We start from the raw sequence: 12,192 nt of genomic DNA on the forward strand, positions 1-12,192 counted from the left end.
GCCAGTGGATGCAAAACAAGGCCAAATCATCACCCCTCCACTACCGTGCTTCTGATATGCTGTTCTTGATTTTACCAAACATGGTACTGTGCATTACATCTGTCCAAAGGTCATTGTTCCACACATTGTGGTTTGTTGATGCAAACCTGAGCTGTGCTGCCATGTTTTTCTGTCAACCCTTCTTAATGAGTAATGCTTGTGGTGTCCGAGACATAGCTCTGGATTTTTAGCGGTTCCTCTGTGCATTGCACAGTCTGAGCTTGGAGTGAATTTCTCAGACAATCTTCCATCCCTTAAAAGATTGTGGTATTGTGTTAACAACTTCACAACTTCAATGATGAATAGACAAATGAACTGCCAAATCATCTGCTTTATTAAAAGGTGTTCACACTTGCTAATGATCAGTTTATTAATTGCAATACATCAGTAGCACCTGGATGCTCCTTACTTTCTTAATTCATATTGAAACAGTAAGGGTGTATTTAGGAGCCTCGTGAAAACTTTTTTTGCATAAGACTAAGTAAAACAGAACCACATCCGCTAAGGCCAATAGATCTCTCTCTCTCTCTCACACACACACACACACACACACACACACACACACACACGTCACTTTAAAGTGAAATGCAATTTAACACTCATGCTAATTTAATTTTAAACCGATAATTAACCAGCTACATTTTATACTAAACTTAACTCATTTTAACAAACTTGCCACACATTAATTTTGCTGTTCCTATAGATAAAAATAATGAAATAATTTACTTAACAATATTTGAGGCAACACATTTTGATGATCCATCAAAATGATGAACCATTTCACCATTCAGCTTCCATGTGTTATAGCTATATAAAGTAAAATACCTCCTATCCTCCATAAGGGAAACATATCCAAGTAATTAAGTCGTGGTATTTTCCTTACCATCATGCCTTACACCAACAATGCCAGAGAGCAGCTCTGATTATCGTGATATGCACTTTAAACCTCAGTGTGTATGCTCCATGACCTATTTATGAGGGTCAACATGGCTGCCTTGCGCCTGAGAAGGATCCTGACTGCTTATAAATGTATGCATGCATGCATGTAGTGTGCAGCACATGTGTCGTCATGCATGTGTGTGCATGACTGCTTCTGAAACACCCAAGAATCGCAAAGGAATGTCTGTATCTGCACAGCTCATAATTTGATTACAAAGATATAATCAAGATTTATTTTTCCTGTTTAGAAGAAGACGCTGAATGTCAAGGGTTGTATTTATCTTCAGCAACATTCATTCATTGGTGACTGGTTAAATCCTTTTCTTGTTTTACCACCATTACATTCTCCTTGCACTGAGCACCATTAAATATACCTCTAATAGAAACAAAACAAAGCATACTTGCTTAATACACAGTAATATAAAGACTCCAGTTATCAATTTAGACCCATTTATGAATTTATTTAGAAGTCTTGGGTTTATATGAAAAGTCTCTCTCTCAAATGGCTGCAGTGTGGATGTGTTAATTCGGCTTTTCAACAGCCTCCACCCTGAAATACTCTCTCTCACACACACACACACACACACACACACACGGCTCTTTTTAATACCGTGCTAAACGAAGTCACATGACCTTGCCATCTCTCCCCTCCACATGCACACACAGCCCCTTTCGAGGTCCATAGTAGGGGGTCTATTTAACCCATTAATTAAAAAGCACAGAGGAAGCTGTAATCCTATCAGTGCGAGGAGGGTAATGTGGTGAACGAGGTGTGTGAGAAATACTTGGAGAAGGGGAAAAGGAAGAGAAAAAAAAAATGTTGTTACTATTCATGCATTCCATCATCATCATCACGCTCAGCTGACAACATGGCAGTCACCATCTCATGACAATAACATGCAATCCACTACTCATTTCTCCTGCACAATCTCTGATGTTACTAGTCTGGGACAGGCTGACACCCCTGTGGATCAGCGGGCGACTAAATACGGGGGCTTAACAGCAGTTAAAAAAAAAAAAAAAAAGAAAAGAAAATCCAACTTATTGCCTCCCCCTCCCTGTTCCTGCTGATACAATAAACCTAAGACTTTAAATAGACAAACAGATTAAGGATGAACAGGCAAAGCCAGCTCAAGAGGCAGCAACACAGACAACTAGTCAGCAAGTCAGCCAGACGGCCAGTCAATAAGTCGGTTCATGGTTGCCGTCGATAGGCACTGCAGCCTTATGCAGAGCAGGCGGCCACTGGGCTTCCTCCTCTCATCTGCAAGCTTTGATTGGCTGGGTAGGTTAGAGAGTAGTGTTAGCCTATATATGACAGGCTACATTAGAGTCAACGTGGGCAGCCAGGCACATGCCCGTACACACACCAATACAGAAAGCAGCCTAAATGCGCGTACACACAAAGCCCAGGCCCCATTTGGCCACGTGCTGGAGATGGAGATTGTGAGCTGTACTGTCCAAACACAGCAGTGTGTTTGTGCCTCCATGTGAGAGAGAAGACAAACATACACAGGAGGCCGGTGAAAGAAATCTGGGGGATGAGCTCTTATTAGCAGCCGTGTTAAGGCTGACGGTTTGGTTCAGGATAATTTCAGGTCGGTGTAAAGAATTAAGGCTGTCTGACACGCCCTCGGTTTGTTTTTTCCACCACTCAGAAGCACAAAGAAACAGCAGAAGCCTTTAAGATGTCAAAATTTTAAACCAGTTGGTTCAAATACCACTGAGGGCATGCAACCAACCCAGTAACACAGATCTAGACCTTATATGGCTTGTAGAACTGTTAACCAACAGGCTGATAGAAAATGATACTCTTTTCTACCATTTATCCCGGCTACTTTCAGTGCGAGGGAGTATAAGTACTACTTTGAGACACTCCAAAATTACTGAGCTCCTCCCGAGTCCAAATACCCTTTGGAGGAAGCTCATATTTACCACTTGTATTTCTGTGATCTGAAGCCTCGACTTTCCTTGTCTGTGAGTAAACACGAATCCACCTGAATCTGAACGGCGTAAATTTTGTGCACACCCAGGTGCCTGCCTGTTTTTTGTCCGCAGGGAATTTACATTACAATGCACCGACGACGCATCCGCCCCAGGCAGCGCATTTCCAAGGAGGATAACAGGAATCATTGCATGCTTGTTGGGTCTCCAGCTGTCCACGTCCACAATGGAGCATAGTCAAGACTTCATTCTGTCGGACACTAATCCAATATTTGTGGACATGTAGGAATATCGGTCAAATATTAGGGAATTGATTAATGAATAGTAAATAAATAGGATACCTTCATTAAAACATCACACTTACTATGAAAGCAAAGAAAGTTATTAACAATGATCCATACTAACAAGTCAGCTATAAAATGAGGAAATCAGCACTTATCTTTTAGATTTTGGAGTGCATCATTACACTGACTGCACTTCCAAACAGAAGCTTTGAAGTACAGTAAGCACAGGCAGGAGGTAACACATACTCTTATAAATCCAATTAATCTCAAATTAGTGAGGAATCAGACGGTGATTCTAGAGCATCATATGTCACTGCACCATTAGGTTATTTTTAACTTGGGCTGCAATGCAGATTATATTACTTTACCCCATTAGAATACTGGGAGTGCAAGATGCTGGGAACAAAGTAACATCCACCACTCTTTACAGATGTGGACTGCATCCTCTTCTCTCATTCTTCACCTTTTCTCACGGAAACTGTAGTGCTTAAACACACCGAGTTCTCATCGCCCCATTTCCTTGTCCTGGTTTTTCATGGAGTCGTTTCTTTTCCGTCTTTGTCTTTCTGTTACCACAGGGCCTCTTCCTGTCTTCCGTGTACCCACAAGGATTGTAGCTGAACTCATTCCTACCAATCTGGATTGGAGGTGCTGAGGAAAGTCCTTCCAAGGTTAGTCATCTATCTTGCAGTTTATCTGCATAATGAAGGACTAACTGCTCAAACTGGAAATGTGTAGGAGGTGAAGCACTGGTTCCTCAAGGCCTCAGAGCAAAGTAAGGTCTAGTGTTGCTACTTTCAGTCGACGATAGTGAAGGTGGAGTTCTGCCGCAGGACTACACACTATCTGTCAAAAAGTATAAAAAGTACTTTTTTGCAAACACACATTTGCAAAAGAGAAACTTTTAAATAAGATTAATTATTAATTCATTTGAGAAGGGTTCGCACCTTATTTAGACACATCCACTGTCAATATAGAGAATGAATCTTTCTAACATAAATCACACTTCAATCATTCTGCTATGGGTCACTCTTTGGAACAGAAATTGTTTTACCTGGTCGATGATTAATTTTACTTTGCTGTTAATTCTCAGTGTTAAGCTGCTGTTAATGAAACTCAACAATTCCTGCAGATGTTTCACCCCATAAGTCTTTCATTGAACAGAAGGGATTATATCCCTGAGCCGCTGAAGGGATAGAAATAAGTAACAGATGGAGGAAATGTTGAGTTTGCATTAATTGCAAATAGCAGCACCAGCAAATTAACAGCTACCTTTAATAAAAATCTGATATAAAGCTGCCAAAATGAACATTTGAAATGGTGGCAAATAGCATCGGTAGTGGAATTCAAAAGTTCAGTATTAAATTGTGATGGGCAGCAATTTATTCATAGTCATGCTAAATGCTATGCAGCAGCAAACTTAAATACTATACTTTAAGAGTCGGGTAATTGTAAGTCAAATGACTCTGCACTGCTAGAGTGAAAAACTCTGCGATTAAATTTCTACGATGATTCCTTTGGGGTTAAACGTCCTTGTTTCCGAGGTTTGGAGTGCCTCATATTAACACAGCCTTGTTAAAGTTTTGTCCTCCCAAGGTCACAGCTGCCGTTTCCTTCCTGATATGATACACATCCCCCTGCTCGCCGGGCACAGAGAGAATGACACAATGATGATTATGAGAGTTGAGATCCAAGGCGAACACTTTGATGTTGAAGGATGGAGCCCACACTCCAGCCAGGAGCAGGAGGGAAATCAAACAGTCTAACAACCCAGCAGCACATTTGTCTGCCTCCATTCTCCAATCCAGCAGGAATTTCAACTATGTCTGCTGTAACTAGCCCCAGAGAAAGCTAACAAAGGCTTCAACGTGCTGCTCAAAAGAAAACAGGAGAGAGAAATGAGAGTGAGAGGAGTGCTGAGGTGTGGACAGAAAAGGAAGTGGAGAGATGGAGATGCCAGCTGGAGGAAAGACGGGAGAAACAGACTAAGAGCATGTGGTGCAGGATCTGTAAGACAAAAGACATGTATCAACATGCAACAGAGCTTTGTTTCAAGTAAAGTATTAGATTGGTGCACATATGACTTCACACAGTAAAACCCAGCCAATGCTGGAATTTACATCCATTTAAATTGTAATTTTAAGTTGATTATCTACGGCAGACCTCAATGGCTGTTACAACAGTACAAACAAAGTGTACTGAAATACACTGAGAAAAAAATATGCAGATGAAAATTCTGACAGCTGGTAGTTACGCTCAATTTTCTCACATTCTCTTTCCCATATGTGCACCCATTCAGACAGACTTACAGACATGCACTGATCTGTCTGAATAATAAACAGAAGTACTGACCACAGAACATGTGGAACCGCATTCTTTCCATTTCTCACATATGCTTTACTACTTTACACTTGTAGCTACTTCAGTAAAATTAGCAGCCAGTTTTTTGAACATCTTTTCTAGTTTAAAGTTGTTAGCATTGCAAAGTTAGCATTGCAAAGCTCACAGCTTTGCAATGCTAGAAAAGCACTGACATCCAACATGACAAATGTTGTGCACCCGATTTCCATCAACTGTCTGTCTCACTCAAATAAATCAGGTAACTGCAGCCTGTAAAAGGACGGACTGACCGGTTGACCGAACAGGCCAAGGAGCCAGCACGAGTCTACAGACTTTGCAAAAAAGCCAAGAATTCAAATGGACAGTTGTCACTCTGACAAAAATTTAATTGGCGCTTTCTTGCTGGGCGGGAAAACTAATTGGTTCGACAGCACTACGGAGGCGATGTAATTGGCTAGGTAATGTCAGTCACACGAGGGCAGGGGGAGGGGACACGGTGCCATCTGGGTGTCTGTCAGCAAACCGTTAGATAATCCTGGGGTCTCTCAGCTCTTTCTGTGCTCTCCCATGCTGTCCTCATGACAACTGCTGCCAGCCGGTCTGCCATGTCTCCTGCTTTGTGCTAGATAGAGACATGCGCACAGCAATACTAAAGCTTGCTCTACAACAGCTGATGTTGCCAATAAAATACCACAAAGGTGTGTAATTAGGCATGCATGTGAAGTGATCACACAATATTTATTAATGTTTTATTTTAACATAAAAGTATGCCGACTTCCATCCACTCATTTATGTAAGTTTTGTAGTTATATCATTGACTCTTCTAAATGCAGTGCTAACTGTGCTGAACGCTAGTGGGTGTTTTTTTGTTGCTGGTTTTTAATGTAAACAGCAGCTGGAGGGTAACACCAGTAGAGTACAGCTTTTTAGTGCAGCTGGATCAATTTCAAGCAAGGCAATAACACTCACTACAATATGTTTCAAGCTGTCACAACAGAGGAGAAAAGGAAAAAACTAAATGTGTGAGTAAGAGTGTTCTAGTGGGAGCCCTGTTAATTATCACCTACAGGTATTCGGAGAAGTTTCTAAGCTACTTTTAATGAGAGATGGAGCCGAAGGAAGTATAACCACACACCACGCATTGCTTTCAACCACATTTATGGTCTTAATACTGAATAAGCTCATGTTACATTTACAAAAGGATGACAATGAAAAAAATGATATAGCAATTATTCAAAGGGCTCTGCAGCAGCTGCAAAGTTTACAACCATGAGGTGTAATATACAGTTGAGTTTATGATATTTCAGTTAGCTGAAGTTAATCCTGCAGTGCCTGTAAAGCAGGAGAGGCAGACAAAGAGCAGTCTCACCAACACTAAATCTGACCAATACTGTAGCCCTTTGAGTGGGAGGGTGGCTGAACAAGATGACTACCAACAGCTGCCTCAGTCCAAAACCAAATACACAGGGAAAAGAAAAAACAAAAAAAACACAGATACACAAACTCCCACACAGAGACAGAAGCCCTGCAGAAAAGCATGCAGACACACACAAACATAAACACACTGTGCGGGCTGTGACTGAATATTCCCAGTATCCTGTCAGGCGATCACTAAGGCAGTCACGGTTCATTTTAGCATAGAGCTCTCAACCATCCACAGGAAATTTCCTTCTGGCTCTTTCCATTTTACTGCACACTGAAATCCTACCAATTACATGGCCACACACCTTTGTGTTAATATGTAGAACTGAGGAATTGCCATTGTGGCTCAGCAAACCAGGGATGTGAATTTGTCTTTTGTGTGTTAAATGCTTGCTCAATTTTTGCAAATCTTTCCTGTCATGTCAAAGTTGTTTGTTTTTTTTCATCTCTGGCTTTTTGGCAAATCATTTTCTGCCTTCCTTGGTCCTCTGACCCTTCCCTTCCCCCCATATCCTTCCTGTTTCTTTTTCCACCATAGTGTGTCCCATAAGGGGGAAAATGCACTAAAAATATAGCAGACTTGTTTGATGAAGCTATGTGTGGAAGAGGAAAGACGGCCTTGCCATTTGGAGAATACATCAGCATGTAGAAAAAGCCTGGAGGAGGAAAACAAGCATGGGAAAAAGAGCTGGAAGAGATAGTTGAAACCTCAAGATAGGCAGCTTAGAGTGATGGGCGAACAGCAAGAGGTCAAGGACATTATAAGAAGGCAGGACAGGAGGAAGAGGAAACCATCCAAAGAGAGGAAACCGTGTGGGGGGGTTAATCAGCTCCTCATGCAATGCAGCCACACATTTATCCTTCTGAAACACTACACACTTGTTACTAACATAAATCTGTACACAAAACAATGGAAAGACAGATTAGAATATCCATACATTTCCCTGAGCTACTGATGTGGCAAGAAGTTGTCACATGAAAGTGCAACACATAATCTCTTGAGAGGTGAAAATCAATTCCAGTGGGAGCAGGCTGGGTTGAATGGTGCTTAGACAGGCAGGCGGGGGGATAAATGCTGACAGTGTGGAGTGTAGCATTAGCAGAAAATATGAAAAATTGTCCTGCTAGCAGGAAGTACCAGCCAGGAGCCAGACAAAGGAATGGAAAGCGGTGTTCTGCCATGTTTTATATATTTATGACTGGAAAGAGACAAACTGAACATGAAATTCCTTTGCCTTATCAAACATCCAACCTCTCTCACTATCAACAGAACTCCCAATACATAAGCAGTCTTTCCCTTTCAGCTGAATGTAAACCAAATGTTGGCCTGCTGCATTGCAGTGCAGTCAACATCCAGATTCTGTGCTGCTACCAGGGATTCCTCTTAGGGCTACTATTTCTAGTTTAATTTACAGCACAGCAGGAAACGTGAAGCTGCAGCTTCCAGGGGCGGGGTGTCTTCCAGTCGGCTGCAGATGACAGTGTAGGATGACTTAAAAGAAAACACGCACGCATCTTTGCAGCAAACATGCCTGCAGACAATCTGCGGAGCTCTAAAGAACCCCTGACAATAACTGTCTGCAAAGATTTCTGACAGTGCGACCCATCATTGACCCCAATACAAGGTCCGTTTGTGCTTAGCCTACATTCATTTTAAGCGCCGGACAGAGGCTGCAGTTGCTTAATTTGCTCATGAGGGGATGACCCCACGAAAAAACCCCAGGGTGAGTACCACTTTGACCTTCCTCCACACCCACAGACCCCGTTTACTGACCAAAAAGCATACATATAACCACACAGAATGGGTACGGTTTAACCATGTAACCCTTGTTAATGCAATGATGGGTAATATTTCTGGATGTGTGCCGCAAACTACTTACATCTCAAGCATTATCTCATTCAGGTAAATCCCATCCACTAATTCAATATATTCCGATAATTTGGTGCCATCGGTCACCGTCGAGTGTCCGACCGTCTTCACCTGAAAAGGGGACAATAGATAATCAATAAAAGAACAGCATGGGGTGATTAATTGGCGAGCTCAAGACACATCTGAATAGCTAATTAGGGAGCTTACCCAGCAGACCAGAGGTGTGAGCATGAACTGCTCCAGCAAAGGAGTGAACACCTCGTTTTCCATATTTTCCTGGCGCCGTTTATTTCAGCAGATATGGGTTTTTTCCCTTTTTAAATCGGAGAGAAACGCGTTTCTTTTGACACCGCTCATGTAGTTAATTCAATTAAATCGACGCTCATTGTGGCTACAGGCCACTGAAAGACGTCCGAGGTTCCTTTGGATAAGGGGTAAAAAAAAATCGTTAATCCACAATTTTCTAGACACAAGCCAGCTGTTTCAGATGCCAACGACGGGGTTTCGGCTCCCTCACGGAGAAGGCAGGGATTCACATTTTCTGTTAAAGCGCTTTAAATAAAGATACTCTAATGTGTCGCCAGCCGGGCTCGCTGTCTATCTACAAATAAGATTAAGGAGACTCTGAGACCTGCGCCAGGTATGGTTTTATGCTGAGGAACTGGTAGATAGAGTCCAACGCTGAGGGGAGATATTCCTCCAACACCTCCTTTTAAATTAAATATCCAATACGAAGGGAAATCCAGATGTTCAAGGTCCGTGGTTTGAAACCATCGGGTTACTCCTCAAATTTATTCTAAGGTCATGTCTAGCCACTGATTCTGCTTCCCCTGTCTGCCTCTGTTCAAATGCTGCACACCACTGAGCGCAAGACTGGGGAGGAGGACAAGTAGGACCGCCCCCCTCCCTGCCTCTCGCGTGCATCTCCCTCCGCCTCATCGCCTCTTTAGCCCAAGAAAAGTAGGGCACTGATCAAAGCATCTCTTTCAGCTCAGACTACTTCATGCTCTTAGTCATGTTTCGTAGAAAGCACTTAGTCATCTAGCGCAGTTAAACTGTCTTAAGATCATTTTAAGTATCAAAGAAGCAAATGTTGTTTTTTTTTATTGAGAACCAGTTTGTCTGCAGCTTCAGCGTTATAATTTCTAACATGCTGTGGCACATTTGGTTCCAGTTTGTGCTTAGTTAATCCACTGGCATGTATAAATGGTGGGGATCCAGGTATACTCTTTGTCTGCTTTTGCACCATGCAGTACATTAGTGACATGTAGGCTACTGACACCTGGTGGGTAACGTAAAGACTGGAGGTGTAGTATCTGTCAATCAAAGAAACTGTTCCATCAAATTTGCAACATATGATTCGTTTAAATTTAAAATAAGCTTTCTGCAGTCTGTTGTTTGTTTATTTATTTATTTAGCATTATTTAGGAAGTTCTTTTGAAATCAAATCTGTTTTGCAAGGGAGATTTGGCCAATGCAACTTTTAGACATATATCCCCAAAATACCACAAATACAACAAAAAATACAAGGTCTACATACATACAATTAATATGCAATAAACAAATAACATAAAACATTAGTGGCCTCTAAAAAAAATAATGAAATGTCTCCTTTTCTGCAATCCATATGATGATTTAAATTCACCAATAGCTATAGCCATGTTTAAGTTTAAGGTCTTCCTGTAAATTCCATGTCTAACAAAACACTGTTGTCCCCACATCTGTCAGAACTCTAGTCACATCAAAAAAGGCCAATCATAGCTAGTAACTATTGATATGGCAACAAAGAGGCGTCCAATAGTGTTAAATAATATTGCTTCATAGAGAAAGATAAACCAATATTGGTTTTTGTAAGTTATCAGAGACTTTGGATTTTTAATAAAATGTAGAGATTCACGGTACAATCTATCAAGATCTTCTTGCTACTCTTGGACTCTAGTCTATTATTATTTCAAAACAATCCCGATTAATCTTATACTGGGCCTTGGTACAGTCCCTCATTTCATCCAGCATCTGTATTTTAGTTCTCATCTTTAACGCAACATTCTTCTGATTGGCTATCCCTGATAAAAACACAGGCTCAATAGCAGGTGGATGGGTCTGTAATGACAATATTATCTAGACTCAGTGACATCATGCATACTCAAGAGTAGGAAAAAAAGTATGTGAAATGGAGCAAGTTAGAGCAGTCTGAAACTTGAGCTTTTGGCTCATTACTTCTACATATTCGTCTGATTCTGATATGCCTCTATCATTAGTTGAGCAGTCGCCATTGTAACATTACAAATTTAACAGAAATAGACAGGTCTGCTTTAAAGACCATAAAACTAAAAATATCCATAATGATACAGAATGAGGTTATGTCATTTTTATTGATAGTTGTGTTTTTAAAATGACTTACTGATGATGATTTACTAAATGCCAGAACAGCTATAAATGGCTAATTTTGAAGCTCTAAGATAACTTGTGACTCACACTATTCAGTGAAAGGTCAAATGATTACTCAAGGTCAGATTTTGACAGAAAAAGAATCTGCTGCTTAGATAATTAATGAATCATTCAAATAATTTTTAAAACAAGTTGTCACCAACATTTCTCTGTTTTATAGCAGTGGAAACTGAATTTCTGAGTGGGCCGGACAGAACATGGACACTGATTGTATTAGGTTGGTTTGGGAAGACTGTGAGTAACTAATCAATAAATTCACTGTTGGCAACAAATAGTACAATGACTAATGTGTTTGACTAAATGTGACTTGGTTAGTTTGCTGAATGAAGCCAGCAGTTTTAAGCACACAATAATTTTTTTATTTTGCAAGGTGATGACTTAGAGATAAGTCCACTATAGAGGTTGAAGACACCTAATCAACAAATGATGAATGGCTTTGATGATGTGCAGAGGGAGCAAAGGCAATGTGGCCAAATAGCCAATCAAAACACAATCACTGGTTTGAGAACCAGAGACCTGAATCACCTCCAAGAAACAGGTTTAAGAATGAATGAATAGCTTACTGTACATATAGTCCCCTAAAACCTTCACTCAGCACATTTCACCAGCTATTTTGAATAAGCAGAAGTTATAATTTGCATTTAGATTAACGGTCACTGTTGTTGGTGCTTTAGCTTGGGACTATACAGTATGTGTTCATGACAGGACCGGCTGTCTCTCGTTTCCTGCAAAACATGTTTAGCTGAAGCGATGTAAGTTGTTTAAAGCACAATATTCAGCTGGATAATCCAATGTAAACAAAACAAAAAAGGACTCTATTTATCTTTTACATGGAAGTCTGCATCTTTATGTGGGCATCAGCCATTTAAATGACGCTCTGCTGCTAACAGATGGGCTATGTCTAGC

At 40.9% G+C, this 12,192-nt stretch overlaps 1 protein-coding gene across 9 annotated transcripts in view; it reads right to left on the reverse strand.

Moving 5' to 3' along the window:
• Positions 1-9,699, reverse strand: part of ccdc88ab (coiled-coil and HOOK domain protein 88ab) — a 63,995-nt gene extending 54,296 nt beyond the window's left edge. For all 9 annotated transcript variants that reach the window (XR_014914283.1, XR_014914282.1, XM_085427514.1 and 6 more), the window contains exons 1-2: positions 9,046-9,699; positions 8,849-8,949 (exon numbers count right to left, since the gene is read on the reverse strand). Coding sequence is in view for 7 of the 9 variants with exons in the window: in XM_085427514.1 (XP_085283640.1) it covers positions 8,849-8,949; positions 9,046-9,108 (164 nt within the window). In the remaining 2 variants the exon portion in view is untranslated. The remainder of the gene's footprint in view (positions 1-8,848; positions 8,950-9,045) is intronic.
• Positions 9,700-12,192: the final 2,493 nt, after the last annotated feature.

This window comes from Rhamphochromis longiceps, linkage group LG13 (assembly GCF_057381845.1).
Source record: "Rhamphochromis longiceps isolate RC_006_pf linkage group LG13, R_longiceps_female_GT1.1, whole genome shotgun sequence".
Classification (NCBI taxonomy): Eukaryota; Metazoa; Chordata; class Actinopteri; order Cichliformes; family Cichlidae; genus Rhamphochromis; species Rhamphochromis longiceps.